General features: G+C 42.6%; 2 protein-coding genes and 1 long non-coding RNA gene across 11 annotated transcripts; 1 reads left to right on the top strand and 2 right to left on the bottom strand.

Annotated features, from left to right (window-relative positions):
• Positions 1–237: 237 nt before the first annotated feature.
• Positions 238–10,201, bottom strand: ttll1 (tubulin tyrosine ligase-like family, member 1). Of its 9 annotated transcripts, none has more exons than XM_036944925.1 (11): positions 10,079–10,201; positions 9,887–9,970; positions 9,450–9,570; positions 8,792–9,000; positions 8,350–8,530; positions 6,320–6,457; positions 5,427–5,535; positions 5,150–5,293; positions 4,902–4,988; positions 3,543–3,706; positions 238–2,017 (listed from the first exon to the last, which is right to left on the bottom strand). In XM_036944925.1, exons 3-11 carry the CDS (start codon positions 9,560–9,562, stop codon positions 1,885–1,887), a joined length of 1,278 nt encoding a protein of 425 aa, XP_036800820.1. In that variant the 5' UTR covers positions 9,563–9,570; positions 9,887–9,970; positions 10,079–10,201; the 3' UTR covers positions 238–1,884. The 9 variants fall into 9 exon arrangements, with proteins under 9 accessions (XP_036800820.1, XP_036800814.1, XP_036800819.1 ...); XM_036944919.1 differs by having other exon boundaries at positions 9,450–9,587; positions 10,079–10,200; XM_036944924.1 differs by having other exon boundaries at positions 9,450–9,583; positions 10,079–10,200.
• A 50-nt stretch (positions 10,202–10,251) lies between these two features.
• Positions 10,252–13,093, top strand: LOC110490561. The gene is made up of 7 exons (XR_002468722.2): positions 10,252–10,425; positions 10,519–10,547; positions 11,205–11,239; positions 11,687–11,789; positions 12,128–12,286; positions 12,419–12,509; positions 12,635–13,093. It is a non-coding gene; the product is annotated as an uncharacterized LOC110490561 (long non-coding RNA).
• A 17-nt stretch (positions 13,094–13,110) lies between these two features.
• LOC110490560 (malonyl-CoA-acyl carrier protein transacylase, mitochondrial-like) lies at positions 13,111–16,088 on the bottom strand. Its single transcript, XM_036944926.1, has 5 exons — positions 14,892–16,088; positions 14,584–14,671; positions 14,273–14,488; positions 13,925–14,064; positions 13,111–13,627 (listed from the first exon to the last, which is right to left on the bottom strand). The coding sequence occupies exons 1-5, from the start codon at positions 15,378–15,380 to the stop codon at positions 13,355–13,357; spliced, it is 1,206 nt and encodes a 401-aa protein (XP_036800821.1). The 5' UTR covers positions 15,381–16,088; the 3' UTR covers positions 13,111–13,354.
• Between the last annotated feature and the right edge of the window lie 7 nt (positions 16,089–16,095).

Here is a 16,095-nt window from a genome sequence, read left to right as displayed (position 1 = left end):
AAATAGTAGTTCTCATTTCAAGAAATGTCAAGAACTACAAACACAATGAATATAAGGCCACTGATATTGTTTAACAAAACGGCAGCCCTGCCACTTGTTTTGGTATACAGCTGAGGGATGGAGAAATGTGACCCCTCTCAAATTCAGAGAGTGCTCTGACACAGTCCGTGTTAGGTGTGGGAATCTGTCTAATGCACACAGGTGACCCCTAAAAAATAGAGATTTTCACAAATCCCCCATTGTTTAATTGGATTTATTACATGCAGATATTTGAGGCACCAGGAATTATTAATACATTTAAAAACCAAAAACATTGCATGTTATAATTCCTATATTCAGTACATGTATATAAAAAAATATAATTGCAGCTACCTGTATTTAACAAAGAATGAGGGTAAAAGGATGACATGAAATGCATAACCAAATAGTGTCAAAAGTACATAAAAATACGTTATTTTAATGTAACAGTATATTTAATTGTGTACTAAAACCATCTGTAAGACAAAGGCAGCAGCACCATATTAGTATATATAAAACATGGTACAGTCTTCTATACAAAAAAGGCAAAATCATTAAAGGCAAAACCTAATGGTGACTGTTAAAGTGATAATTCACCCAAATTACAAAATTACATTTGGTTTCCTTTGGGTGAACTATCCCTTTAACAACTCTGGGGACCACAGTGAGGTGGGGTGGGATGTATGGTACTGTATATAAGAAATGAATAAAGATACTCTATGGGTTATTACATCATGTTCACTTTCACACAATCAGAATGGTTCATACTGTTGTAGCTCAGTAGCCACTTCTCTTGTATGCCAACCGCTCGAGGTGACCACACACTGTGACCAGAATGGGATTATCTTAAACACACAGGCAGACCAAGGGTGTGCTGGTCAGTGTCTCAAATGGCACCATATTCCCTATATAGTGCACTACTTTTAACCAGGGCCCATAGGTAATAGGGTGCCCTTTGGGACGCAACCCTGGTTTCGAGGTCACCCTTCCAAGGTCACACCACAGAAAAATATTTGTTGGCATGGCAATGTCATCCACAACACAAAATTAAAGGTATTTCAACGTTTGAAGAGCTGACCTCATCACTTTATATCCAGATATTTAACTGTAAAAGCATTTCTTTATCCCAAAGGTGAACTTATGAGTAACAACTAAAAAGTAAAGTTGTATAACCAAACATTGAACAAGTCTCTCAGTTTTGTAAAAGTAATTATGCATACTGTAGCCTTATACACTTTATAGCCGACTCCAGTGGCTTGAAAAGCAAACGCTTCAAAGCTCACTTTCCAGTCTTACTTTTGTTTGTTGTTAGCATTGTCCATTACACTATGTTTAATACAGTCAACAAAATGCTTTTCTGGTCATACATTTAAAAATAAAGAGGTGAATCCTGTCAGTTTTCAGAAATTAACAGAATAATTACACACGCCGATGTGTCTTAACCTAGCAAATATTCTGCTTGAAAACATAAAAAACATTCAAGTAAAACAATTCCACAACAATATATGAAAACATTATTCAAACATGTGCATTGATTGAAATCCTCTAACAGTCATCTGAGAACGTCCCCTTCCCATTGTTATATAAAAGGTTGATAAATGCTATAATTTGGTGTATTATACAGAGCTTCTGCTAAACGTGAGTGTGTGTGATCCTTTCTTTTCTGACACACACATGTCCTTACTTGTGATGCATGGTAGGGTCCTCAGAGCTTACTGGGTCCTCTCCCTCCCTGTCATCCTTCCATCCCTCTGACTGGGTCGTCCCTTGCCCCCGACCCCCTTTCTCCCATGAATGACACAGGAAGAGCGACGAGAGGTCAGTGAAGGGACAGTGAGGCACAGTGAGGCGTTGGACATTACCACCTCACTTCCAGGTGGCGGCAGCTGGGCGAGGCCCTGTGCCCCCCTTCGCCATTCCCTTAGACCCCAGCGACTGGCCTGAGCGACTCCGTAGGTCACGTTCTACATTCTCGCTCAGCGCCTGCTCCTCGTCGTACCTGAGGAAGGGAAAGATAGAGGGAGGGAGGTAGGGAGAGAGAGACAGGCAGGGACGGAGGGGAAGACAGAGAGAGGCAGGGAGGGAGAGAGTGGTGAGTGAGAGAGAGACGGAGGCAGGAAGGGAGGGGAAGAGACAGAGGATAGAGAGAGAGAGTACACTCTTAGAAAAGGCTTCTTCGGCTGCCCCCATAGGATAACACTTTTTGATTCCAGGTAGAACCTTTTTTGGTTCCAGGTAGAACTATTTTGTGTTCCAAGGGTTCTTCAAAGGGTTATCTTATGTGGACATCCGAAGAACAGTTTTAGGTCCTAGATATCACCTTTTTTTTCTAAGAGTGTATGTGTAAGAGCTAAGGTGGGGTACGAAATTATTGACACCCTTGATAAAGATGAGCAAAAATAGAGATCTTTGGCCACGCACACTAGTGGTGGGTTTGGCGTCTAAATGAGAATGCATGAGCAGAAAAGAACCCAGTACCTACTGTAAAGTTTGGTGGTGTATCTTATGGGGCTATTTTGCTTCCACTGGTCGTGGGGTCCTTGTTAAAATCAACGGCATCATGAACTTTACCCAGTATCAGGATATGGTTGCCTCTGCCAGGAGGCTGAAACTTGGCCGCAAGTGAATCTTCCAGCAAGACAATAACCCCAAGCACACATCAAAAATAAATGGTTAATTGGCCCCAAAATCAAAAGTAGAAACCTGTTGAAAAGCTGTGGTTTGAATTGAAGAGGGCAGTCTATAAGCGCAGACGAAGTATATCAAGGATCTGGAAGGATTCTGTCAGTGGAGGCTGCTGAGGGGAGGACGGCTCATAATAACACCTGGAACAGAATAAATAGAAACCATGCGTTTGATGGTTTTGATACCATTTCACTCATTCTGCTCCAGCCATTACCAAGAGCCTGTTCTCCCCAATTATAGTGCCACCAACCTCCTGTGGATTCTATATGTAGGAATGGTCTAAGATCCCTCCCAAAGTGTTCTCCAACTCATAAAATAAGTAAAGATGCCAGATATAGGAAGTATAAAGACAATATAGTAATAACATCACAACAAAAATGTAACTCTGAGGTAAAAGGCTGTGTGTTATCATTCTGATCGGTCAGATAGCTAGCAACAATGACTAGAAGCTGCTATGCGGTGAATCGTAGATGGCTTGTTTCAGTTCATCTGATCCTAAATCAGTTCATGGTTAGAGATATTTTCTCTAACTGTTAATCCTGGCTTGACGGACCAATAGCTCCAAAACGTCCAACCCTGCCCATCTGGCACTCCACTATTTGATTTTTTTTAAACAAATAGTGTGTTTTTTACCCTGGGCCACGTTCCGTAGTCAAATGTTGTCAAATGCTGCAGATAGAAATGCCATGATTAGATCCGACTTGATTCCTAATTCTACATGTCAGAGAAGCATAGCATATTTCTATCTAAATATTCCGAAACGCTGCGTCCTGCTGAACACGCCCCAGGCCTGTTTTCTCCCTCGAGTGCTGTGATAGGAGGAGGGGGCTGTCACTCACAGGACTTGGTAGTTGCCCAGGGCCTCTCGGGGTGGGCTGCGGTTCCAGCGGCAGTCGGGAATGTCCCCGTTGGGTGTGACGATGTTGAGAGTGTCATTGATCAGATTGTACTTCAGGATCCGGTCGTTGGCTGTGCTGGAAGTGAGCGACGGAGAAGCGTTAACCTAGAGGACAGACGCGGAATAGCAGAGAGCACAGGTCAGGATAAGCATTAGTCATTATGTACACACGGGCCAGCATGGAAAGTTCTGTCCTGAGTATGAGTAGAGTACAAAGTACTGGAGACTAGTAACAGGCAGGAATGACCTCACTATTTCACTGTTTTCATTTCCTATCGGTCCCCATAGGAACTGGGAGCTGCTTATCAGGCAGGAAATGTACCACACGGACAATGTATTAGCAGCAACGGTGGGTGTGGGTTGTAAATATACTGGCACACAGACACTCACATGGACAGCTAAGAGAGAAAAAGAGAGATCAATCCCAGAAAGACATGAGCACACACACACACACACACACACACAAAGCTTGGTTGGAATCACTCCCTTGTTTCCCAGCCCTTGCAGACTGAGAGACTGCTGCAGGTCGGTTCCTCAGCTGTTATTCTACAATACACATTAATGAGGGCTTGGCATTGGCATGCCGGCTATTCTGCCCCGGGTGGCTGTACCAGAGGTTCTCACAGCGGATCAACACTCCTACACACGGGGACGCTTAGTGAATACGGGACCAGGGAAACTTAAACGATCTACCAAAATAGACCTGTTTTTATTCCTGTTCAAGTCAAAAGTTGAATTCCTCTAGGACCCTCCGAGAATGTTCGACTTCATGTACTCAGCCAGACATTCACAGTGAGAAACCAATAGAAAGTAAACGACTCAGTATGCAAACAATGGCAGATAGAGAAGATTGAAGGAGTTAACAAAGTCATAACAACAGACAATTGTTTCATTGTGACATTCCTAAATCCTAAAAACATACATAACTGCTGGTGAACCAGAGTACTGTTTGTTTCCTGTACATTGCCGTGAGCAGATTTTAGTCAAACACCTCAGACACAAGCACACACCTCAGACACAAACACACACACATATACAAACACTCACACACAGAGAGAGAGAAAAGTCAACCCTAAGGACATTAAACTTGCTAGACAGAGAAAGGAACGCAGCACTGGTTTCACTTCACAAGCAATGCAGAACAAAGAAAACATTTTGACACGAGGTCATCTTAGTAGGAACTAGTCTTAGTGAGTAAATCTATAGCATGTTCACAATAAGAGAGACTTTTTTACTTCACGTTATTTTTGCCTATGTCATGTAATTACAGTGTGTGTGTGTGTGTGGGTGGGCGCCTCACCTCAATGAGCCATGGCTTCAGCTTGTCATCGATAATGATGTCATATCCATAACACTCAAAGCAATGTTTATCATTGTTCATGACGGGCTGTGAAGTGAGAGAGAGGGAGAGGGAGTGTTTGGAGGGGAAAGGGAAGTTAGTGCGTTGAGTGTGTGGGACAGGAGTGAAAAAGGGAAGAGCAGCTGCAACACAGCAGGGATAAAATGGGGAACACGTTTTTGTTTCAGTATGTGTGTGTGACCACTCACAGCGACAGCCTTTAGGGACTGCACCATGATCCAGTGGATCTGGTCAAACAGTCGGCTGGTCACCTCCTTCCCCCTGGTGCTCTCCAGGTACAGACGCAGGTTACTGACCGTCCACTTCCCACCGTGGACATGGTTATAGTCATCCTGCAACGTGTATAGATGTATTGTACACACGTAGAAATATATACACACAGAAACTCATATATTTCTGCCTGTTTTAGGCCCATTTAGTGTGTTGTGTATATGTTATCTGTCTTGACAACACACACACACTTACCCCATGTCTCTGAATGGCCACATTGGTCAGGTGCACAAACATGTTGTCCAGTTCACTAGTGCTGGGGGTGTACTTCACTGTGCAAAACCGGCAGAAACCCAGTTTATACCTGGAAGCAACACAAAGGTCCAAATGGACCAAATTGTCAAATATTGATCTGATCAAATGCTGAAGTTATCATTTATCCTAGTGGCAATATCCTTTATTAATGTTTTACAGAATTTGGAAGACTCATTTGCGACCAAGCTTTAACTGAAGTCTTGAGATGTTGCTTCAATATATCCACATACTTTTCCTTCCGCATGATGCCAACTATTTTGTGAAGTGCACCAGTCCCTCCTGCAGCAAAGCACCACCACAACATGATGCTGCCACCCCCGTGCTTCACGGTTGGGATGGTGTTCTTCTGCTTGCAATCCTCACCTTTTTCTTCCAAACATAACGATGGTCATTATGGCCAAACAGTTCTATTTTTGTTTCATCAGACCAGAGGACATTTCTCCATGTGCAGTTGCAAACTACTTTTTTTATGGTGGTTTTGGAGCACTAGCTTCTTCCTTGCTGAGCGGCCTTTCAGGAAAATGTTTTTTTCTTGGCTGGTTTCTTTTGATTTTGCCAGGATGTCAAGCAAAGAGGCACTGAGTTTGAAGGTAGGCCTTGAAATACATCCACAGGTAAACCTTTTTCATAATTACAGAATTATGAAAAAGTATATGCATACTGCACTGTTTATAATGATGTATTTGCATTTCATGTAACAGACGGTCTATGTTTCTATTAGTATAGGGACAATTAAGTTATTATCTATCTATTACCTATCCAGTCATTTCAGAGCGGTAGGACTTGAGGGAAATGAAACCGGGCTGTAGGCTTTAGGTTAATCATAAACCTACATGTAACACTTGAGAGGTCGATAGGTGGTAACCAACACATAGAGACGCAGGTCAAACTTCTTGCCTCCGATCAGCAGTGGGTTGTCGATGTACAGAGAGATGACATAGGCTTCCTTGCCACTTGAGGCCGCTACAAACCTATCAAAAACAAAGGAAACAGAGCATCAGTCATTTATCTATGGACATCTAATCTATGGACAACGGTGTTGAGAACAGCAGATTCCAGAGTAGTGGGGTAATACTACCTGGATGACATAAGACTGACTGTGAACAATGCAAATGCAAGCACCTTTGGCAGCCACACACAGGACATGTTTATCAGTAGTTAGTAGAGGTGTGTGTGTGTGTGTGTGTATATACACAGTTCAGGTCGGAAGTTTACATACACTTAGGTTGGAGTCATTAAAACTCGTTTTTCAACCACTCCACAATTTTCTTGTAAACAAACTATAGTTTTGGCAAGTCGGTTAGGACATCTACTTTGTGAATGACAAGTAATTTTTCCAACAATTGTTTACAGACAGATTATTTAACTTATAATTCACTGTATCACAATTTCAGTGGGTCAGAAGTTTACATACACTAAGTTGACTGTGCCTTTAAACAGCTTGGAAAATTCCAGAAAATTGTGTCATGGTTTAGAAGCTTCTGATAGGCTAATTGACATCATTTGAGTCAATTGGAGGTGTACCTGTGGATGTATTTCAAGGCCTACCTTCAAACTCAGTGCTTCTTTGCTTGACATCATGGGAAAATAAAAAGAAACCAGCCAAGACCTCAGGAAAGAAATTGTAGACCTCCACAAGTCTGGTTCATCCTTGGGAGCAATTTAAAAATGCCTGAAGGTACCATAAACATCTGTACAAACAATAGTATGCAAGTATAAACACCATGAGACCACACAGCCATCATACCGCTCAGGAAGGAGAAGCGTTCTGTCTCCTAGAGATGAACGAACTTAGGTGCGAAAAGTGCAAATCAATCCCAGAACAACAGCAAAGGGCCTTGCGAAGATGCTGGAGGAAACAGGTACAAAAGTATCTATATCCACAGTAAAACAAGTCCTATATCGACATAACCTGAAAGGCCGCTCAGCAAGGAAGAAGCTACTGCTCCAAAACCACCATAAAAAAGCCAGACTACGGTTTGCAACTGCACATGGGGAAATGTCCTCTGGTCTGATGAAACAAAAATAGAACTGTTTGGCCATAATGACCATCGTTATGTTTGGAGGGAAAAGGGTAGGCTTACAAGCCGAAGAATACCATCCCAACCGTGAAGCACGGGGTGGCAGCATCATGTTGTGGGGGTGCTTTGCTGCATGAGGGACTGGTGCACTTCACAAAATAGATGGCTTCATGAGGTAGGAAAATTATGTGGATATATTGAAGCAACATCTCAAGACATCAGTTAAATCAGTTAAGTTAAAGCTTGGTCGCAAATGAGTCTTCCAAATGGAGAATGACCCCAAGCATACTTCCAAAGTTGTGGCAAAATGGCTTAAGGACAACAAAGTCAAGATATTGGAGTGGCCATCACAAAGCCCTGACCTCAATCCCATAGAAAATTTGTGGGCAGAACTGAAAAAGCATGTGCGAGCAGGGAGGCCTACAAACCTGACTCAGTTACACCAGCTCTGTCAGGAGGAATGGGTCAAAATTCACCCAACTTATTGAGGGAAGCTTGTGGAAGGCTACCCGAAACATTTGACCCAAGTTAAACAATTTAAAGGCAATGCTACCAAATACTAATTGAGTGTAAGTAAACTTCTGACCCACTGGGAATGTGATGAAAGAAATAAAAGCTGGAAAAAATAATTCTCTCTACTATTATTCTGACATTTCACATTCTTAAAATAAAGTGGTGATCTTAACTGACCTTAGGCAGGGCATTTTTACAAGGATTAAATTATAGAAGTTTTGAAAAGCTGAGTTTAAATGTATTTGGCTAAGGTGTATGTAAACTTCCGACTTCAACTGTATGTATCTGTGGGTGTGGTTGTGGGTGTGGGTGTGTGTGTCAGCACTCACGTGGAGGTACGGCTGTCTCGGGACCACTTCTTGATCTGGGAAAGTTTGTTGATGAGAAAAATGCCTTTTCCCTGAGCCTTCCCACACGGCTTCATTATCCACGTGCTGGAAGGACTCTTACGGAACTCCTCCACAAACAGATTATAATCTGCCGGAAGCATGAACGTCACCGGCACAAAGTCTGGGTCACAACCAGACAGGGAGAGAGGGAGTATAAAAATGCAGAGAAATATGAAAGGACAGTATTGATGACATTTGTTTAACAGCACAAAATAATGAGTGAGTTTAGCTGTTATAGCCCAAGACCCCAAAAAAGGGACACTTCTAGTCAGAGCCCCTTGTAGCAGGTGCAACTGAAATTGAAATGTATCTTACATCCATATTTATTTACATATACTGTAAGTAAGCAGTGTGCGTGTACGGGAAAGCTCATAACTGCCACCTAAATAAAGGTATTTCCCGGTTTCGTCTTTCTCGGCCAGCGGGCTTCCCTCCTTCTCCATATCTTTGCGGTAGCGTTTGATGTTCTTGATCATCAGGTCCTTCCTGGTCAGCTCGTAGTGGTTGGGGAAGTGGTTGACCATCTGCTCGTCCGAGAGACGGTAACCCGTGTCCACACTGAACACGTTCCGGATGGTCTGGACGCTCATCCTATAGGGAGGCATAGACGGATCATAAACAGGGTTTCTCCAAGACTGATGGAGATTCGCGGGGGGTAGTCAGTCAGGGATGGGATTTTTGTGATTAATCAGGAATTTCTGTTTTTCTGAATGCCATTATCTGTTATTTACAGCTACACATCATTGCAGTTTGTCTAATTTACCCCTGAAGCAATATCTTTATGTATTAAACAAAAATAATGTTTTATGTTGTCCTGGGTTGTGTTCAGTAGGCACAAATAAAAGAAAACGTTTAAAAAAGAAGGTGAGTGTTTTTATTGGACAAGACCAAGTAGTAACGCCTGTTTCAAAGCATTCTTCTCTACTGTTTTGTGCACACTGAACACGACCCTGATCTCTGTATGTGCTACACTGGCATTCATAAGCACCCACTGTGTATTGTAACTCAGAGAAAGCTCCATAGCTCCAATGACAGCCTACCAGTAGAAGTTCCAGTCCTCGCTCTCTGTGACCTGAGTCCATCCTCTCTTCTCAAAGTTGTTGATGAGTACGGACTTCTCAATGTCGGTCACCCATTTCACCTTATTAGCCATTGTTCCTCCTAGAGTCTCTCTCTCTCACACACACACACACACACACACACACACGGAAACACACACCAATGCAAGCACAAACACACATGAGCTTAGCACGTGTAATAAACATAGGTATAACTAACGTTAATAGTCTATTGTTTTGACCATGATGAGCCACTGCTGTTAGCTATCTCGCAAAAACACTGAATTCATGTGCTATATTCATAACTATCTTTTGGTAGCATTTTGGTGTACTGTAAAGCATTGAACACAATCGCGTTATGTCAGCTAGCTAAGTATATATGTATCCTTCCACACTAAATAACAGTTTTAGCTAGCTACCTGGAAATCGATCTTCTAATCTTCTTGTCAGACAACCAACCGGTCATCAGTCCCAGATAGCTGGATCCACCCTGCCTGAGACACCTGCAAAGGACAATTATTTTTCATCCAATCGTGATGTCTGGTTCAATCGCCTTCAAGGGGAATTTAATGCAAATTATAAAGGAGAAATCCTCAATTGATTGACTTCACCCATGTAATCTGCTAAAAGGGTGGATGCTAGTTATCTCTTATCTTGATATATCGATCCATCCCAGTCAGCTGGCAGATGAATACCGTGCTCTTCCGGGTGAATAACCTAGCAACCGACGACGCGTCGAACTGTCAAATATTCCCCGCTCGTTCCACCACAGGGTTGCGCTAAATGCACATGGTCCAATTTTTAGCATGCAGGGACATTTTGCCCCTTATGATGCCCTCTAGTGGTTGTTGAGAGAAACACTCCTCAAGGATCTTCCTGGTGTAACTGCCATAGGCGTGGCTGTTGAAATGATGATTGTGGCAGTTACCTGAAAACAACAAGATTAAAGGACGCTGCTGTAAGTAGGAACATTTTAAACAACTGTGAAATGTTCCAAACATTTTTATATTCAGGATATTGTTCTATAATGCCCATATTATTTGCGTTACAGGGCGGCGTCTACTTTAATCTACAAAATAGGTAAATTTGACATTTTTGTTATTCTACAATGCACCTGTTCCTTTGTCGTCAGACAAGGAACATTGTGTCGACAGATATTGACTGCAGTACTGCTCCTCCATAGATGTGAAACTCGATGACAAAATATGAATAATGATGGGATCATTATCATTGTTTAAATATTTTACATTGAAATGGGGCAAATTATACTGTCTTTGCTTGTGTGATCTTCAAATCGACCTTAGGTTTGTTTGGTGAAGAGGATGACATCACCTTGTCTTGACAAACCCCTATCAAACATTACTATCCACAAATAATATTTTCCCCCAATTGTTATGATTTGATCATGCTGTAGAGCTAAGGAATATATGATGTTATTAGCAATAATACTATTATTAATTTAATAGTTAAATAATTCATAGTGTCTTTACTACATATATTTTACATTATTGTATTTATTTTTATTTGCTAATTATTTTAAAGCAAGACTAATGACATCCATCCTTTCATTGGATTGGTTTGAGACATTACATTTGTAAAGACATTATGTAATATTACAAAATCAAATGTATATTTTAAGATGACTAAACAAGGAAGCAATTGTTTTGCAATGGTATCCGTTTGGTTGATTTGAGTAATGGAAATTCACCATTTGCATTGCGACTACCTCTCCAACAGGACGTGAGCAGAGGGACAGAACAGCTTAGGGACAGGTGAGCAGAGCCAGGGGTGTGTTCAACACTAAACTCTCTTGTGTTTCACAACGAGATTCCTAGTAAAAACTGACATGCACTAATGTAGGTCACATACAGACACACTCGTGTGTTTATTTATGTATCGCATGCGCGTACACACTCTGTCTTGAAACCTCATTGAGCCCATCCTGTGCAGTGAATCCTGAAGATGACATCTTTTCAGCATGAGGAAAGTTTGTGTGCACTGACCTGACTAATCTCCCCGACAACACACTTCTGGTCACATGACTCAATATTTACACAGGTAGATAATTATGGGCGTTAAAGTTATTATGACCATGGTCACACACACACGCCTAGGTGCAATAACTCACCTGTTAACACACACACAAAAAAAAACATAATTTAGGAGTGCAACACACTGAAACTCATGACATGTGTGTGGCAAACTCTTTTCTTTATCAGAAAACAAAATGGTGGAACACAGAAGAGAGCGACGCCGTGCCATTTCCCTCAGGGCTGGACCTAGTGAGGTGGACAATGTCACCCTGTCTGATGTGAATCTCAGGTAGAGGCTACGTCACCCCAGTCCTGACCGCTTGATCAGTTTACACAGACAATACGAGATAAGAAATTGTTACATTTTACTCAAACTCTGTCATAAATCAAATCCAATTGTACTGGTCACATACACATATTTGGCTGATGTTATCTTTTATAATGATGTAACAGACATTCAAAGGTGGTATTTGAACCCTAATTTCTTCCTCCATTGAAGTAGTCACTAATCTGACATTATGGGTGAAAGCAAAATGGTTGGAAGTGAACACTTTGTTGCTACCCAATCACTGATTACCTCAAGGAATAAAGAACGCATTTCTTCATTTCTGTCCGTCCCTCCTTTAGGATCCATGCCTGGGCTGCCCGGACAACAGGTCGTCAGCTGGCAGAGATGGGTGACAGACTGGACCGTGAATGGGCAGAGAGACACCCTAATCAGTGGCCTGTGCCACAAACTCTCCATGTGACAAGTCCTGCCCATGCCCTGACTAGAAGCATCTACAGGTGAGAGGGCTCAAAGACCAGGATGTATTGTGCCAAACAACTAGTAAATCAGTGCTTATTTTGCACATAAGAAATATTTAACACGCGATATGAAAATATGGTTAACAAAGATTTCATGTAACTCATTATCAGGGGGATACAAGGACAGCTTTGGGGAGTGAAGAGTTTGCCCGGCGTGGCCTCCGCTGTCCACAGGCAGGCTACACAGAGAGCAGAGGCTTGGGTAAGAGCCAACAACATATTACATATACCTACAGTATCTACTTCCCTCACATCTCATGTGCATTGGGGGTAGGGGATACGTCTCGTACTACTACTACTCATGTGTTGTCCCTTGCCCCTACACAGGTTTCCAGTATTCAACCTGCTAACTGCCCTGGTTGGGCCAAAGCAATGCTTGCCACTGTGGCACTGGTGGCCACGGCAACCATTTGCACTGCATTGTGGAAGGAGTAGAAAGGCTAACCATTGCACTGAGGGGGGCCTTGGCTGGACTTCTAGCTACAATGTTCTGTGTTGGACAATTTCCTAATTGAGTGATATTTTTAAACATTTTTTACTATAGACTTTAAGAAAAAAGAAATACCGTGTGTGTTATTGAATTGATTGTGCTGGATCACAGTTTTTATAGTCTTATCAACTAATGTATGTTTTAAATACTGTTGCTGGTCTGCAGTTTTTTCTATGAAGATTAAGCCTGTTACTGGTTAGACATTTAATTGCCACAACTATCTTACACCATTAAATGGACACTGGGAAATGATTTTTTAATGACTTGAGAAAAAATTTAACTTGAGAAAAACCAAACTGACTTGACTCATAAATACCAGGTATTTATTTATTGGTGCAAAGTCACTTGAATGAGTTCATATGGACAGAGTCATTTCTGTCACATTGAAGGAAGTATACTGTAGGTAATGTATGTGTGTCAATGTCTTTAATACTGTTTTACTCATTTTGGGTGATTGTCAATGGATGTATACTGTATAGTATGTAGACTGTACTGTATTGATACGAGTCTCTCCACAAATCCATGAGTCCCGTCTTACTCCTCAGACCATAATGCTCTCAGTCATCATGGGTGGTGACGTCCACGTGTGTGTAGCTCTTGTAGGCCTTCATGTTGCACTTCTGCAGCGTGGCCCCCAGCTGCTTCCCGGGGCCCACCTCGTAGGTGTGGGGGAAGCTCTGACCCTGGGTCCTCTCAAACACCTCGTGGAGGGTCTGCTCCCACTTCACTGGCGACACCAGCTGCTTGGCCAGCTGCCTGCGCATGTGGCCCTCATGCATGTAGCGCTTGGCGTCCACGTTGGAGTACACGTTGATCTCGGGCCGACGTACCTAAGTTGGGATGGGCAGAGAGACGGGTTTGGTAAAGGATTTTTCCACTCCTTTAAATGTATTTTGGCATTTATGGAGGGAAACTGTAAATGTTTTTAACCAGACTTATACAATTGACAATCTGTCTGTGGCCCATGTTAGGAATCAAATCTTGTAAACTCCACCATACTTCAACCAACACGACTGGAGATATTCTATACTTGACGTATGCTGTATATTGTAACGTCCTGGCTGCACAGTACATTGACCAACTGAAAATTGAAAATATATTATTGACTGATTGATGAAGTTCGGTACCTCCACCTGTCTGAGGACATCTCTCAGGGGCTCGGTGGCAGACTCCATCAGTGCTGTGTGGAAGGCCCCACTCACCGGGAGCGGCCGCGCACGCAGGAAGTTAAGTTTCCTCGAGTTCTGTTGTAGGAAGTCCAGTGCCTGAGGGAGGGAGGACAGGAGGAAGTGTCTGACTCATTCCCAATTCCACCCCTAGTCCATTCCCCTAACCCATTTAGATATCTGAGAAGTAGGCCTGTAGCCTGCTTGACTCTGATCTCAAATAAATGTGAGGTACGTAAAGACAGGATGTTGTGGCCCAAGAGAGTGACCCAACTCCAAAGAATAATGGACTCCCCATCCATCCACTACCTCTGTGGCCAGCGATGACTCTCTCGTCGGGGAAAAGGTAGTTGGCCACGCTGCAGACGGGCTCCTTGATGCCCAGGCTAAGGCAGTGCTCCCTGGCCTGCAAACAGGCATGTTTGTACTTAGCCTGGGGCCGTCCCATTACCGACAGCATGCCGCTAGGGATCAGCTCTGACGCTTTCTGCATGGCCTCTGCTCGCACCTTCACCGCATACAGGGCTAGGATGAAAGAGAAAACTATGGCGACTTAGAATTGTTTACCGTCCGTTCATAATTAAGTATAGCACAACATTGGATAGACTATTGAGGTTAACCTTCTGCGAAATCCATGGCACCAGAAAACACCAGGGCTGCAAACTCTCCCACACTAAATCCTGCAGCAGCCACACAATTCTCAATGGCCTTGAGATGGATGAGGTCGCATATGACGACAAGATGTTTGTAGAGAAATACAATAATATTATTGGTATAAAACATCAGGGTGTCTTAGGGCTGTATAGTTAAACATATATTTAATGTATACTTTGCCATTAAATGCACACTTGTAACTTTAAATAACATGCAACTCACACAGCATCGGCGCATATGCGGCTACAGACATTGCAACTACTATGTGGCTTACCGCTGGATTTTCGTGGTTCAGCCTCTCCACAGCTGCCAGTGATGTGACAAACACTGCGGGCTGACAGTGGACTGTCTTCATCAATTCCTCCTCTGGTCCATCTAGGCACAGAGACAGCAAGTCGTAGCCCAATATCTTCTGCGCGACGCCAAACATGTCCTTGACGTTTCTGTATTTCAGAAGCCCGCGACCCATACCCACGAACTGACTCCCCTGCCCGGGGAAGAGCAGCACAGAACACTCGCTCGGTTTCTTTTTGGGTCTCCGTTGCTCTTCCTCCGTGGGCTCATTCTCCAGGAGTTTGGTCTCGGGTGATGTTTGTGTCCCGTTCTGGGAGCCATGCTGATGGGGGTTGTTTGACACTTTCCTGCACAAGAAGGGAAATGACCTAAGCTCCGTTATTGAGGGTATCCTCATCATGTTGTGTAGGGTAGCGCCACTCATGTTGACTGATAAACCTTTTCGCAGGACCACGACATTAATGTGCATAGTATTGCCACATGCAATCTCTACATTTGGTGTCCACCAAAGTGGTTCGCAGGTTTATATAAGTTCAAGGAACTCATATTATATACCCCGTGAGACCATCAATTGGCGCCGGGCGCAGCCATATTGCTTGGGAGGGAAAGTCGCGTTCAATTGACTTAGAACGAAGGTCAGTGTTTGGGTGTGTTGCAGATTCACAAGAAATCACACAAAAACATCACAAGACGTCAAAAATACTCATATTGAAATAGCAATCTTTAGTTAGAAATATTGCAAGTGATTGTTTGAATATTTTCTCCATTGCTTGGTAGACCTATTTACCTACACAAACAAATATTTTCAACTTCTGTTGGCTATCGAAAAAATCGAGGTAAAGACAGTTACAGGTTGGATATTCGCCTGTTGGACCGTCAACATAGTGACAAATCAAGTTTTTCAAATTTCAATAGCTATTTAACCATTACTCCTAAAATTTTAACCCGATGGCATAGACACACATTGCACACATTTATTTTTTTGTCAATTTATATCTCGCAATATTTTTTATTATTTATTTACATTTTTGAATTTCAATAGCTCATTGGTCATATTACCTACTAGACTCAAACAAGGTTCATAATGTCCACTGACTAACTACCCTTCTATATTGCACACCCTTTAGTTTGTCCATTTTCATCTCACAAGATTTTACATGAATTTTTCCAAATGTAAAATTTCA

This window comes from Oncorhynchus mykiss, chromosome 15 (genome assembly GCF_013265735.2).
Source record: "Oncorhynchus mykiss isolate Arlee chromosome 15, USDA_OmykA_1.1, whole genome shotgun sequence".
Classification (NCBI taxonomy): Eukaryota; Metazoa; Chordata; class Actinopteri; order Salmoniformes; family Salmonidae; genus Oncorhynchus; species Oncorhynchus mykiss.
This window is presented reverse-complemented; position numbering and strand designations above follow the sequence as displayed.

Bases quoted from the DNA above. Each gene is read 5' to 3' on its own strand.
- ttll1 (XM_036944919.1), bottom strand. From the start codon at position 9,933: ATGACCGGTTGGTTGTCTGACAAGAAGATTAGAAGATCGATTTCCAG. The intron at 8,531-8,791 runs GTGGCAGTTATG...GTTGTGACCCAG, and splicing joins CGGGAAATACCTTTATTTAG to ACTTTGTGCCGGTGACGTTC. The intron at 6,458-8,349 runs GTGAGTGCTGAC...TGTTTTTGATAG, and splicing joins CGAGACAGCCGTACCTCCAC to GTTTGTAGCGGCCTCAAGTG.
- LOC110490560 (XM_036944926.1), bottom strand. From the start codon at position 15,380: ATGCACATTAATGTCGTGGTCCTGCGAAAAGGTTTATCAGTCAACATG. The intron at 14,672-14,891 runs GTAAGCCACATA...ATCCATCTCAAG, and splicing joins TGAACCACGAAAATCCAGCG to GCCATTGAGAATTGTGTGGC. The intron at 13,628-13,924 runs GTACCGAACTTC...ATCCCAACTTAG, and splicing joins ATGTCCTCAGACAGGTGGAG to GTACGTCGGCCCGAGATCAA.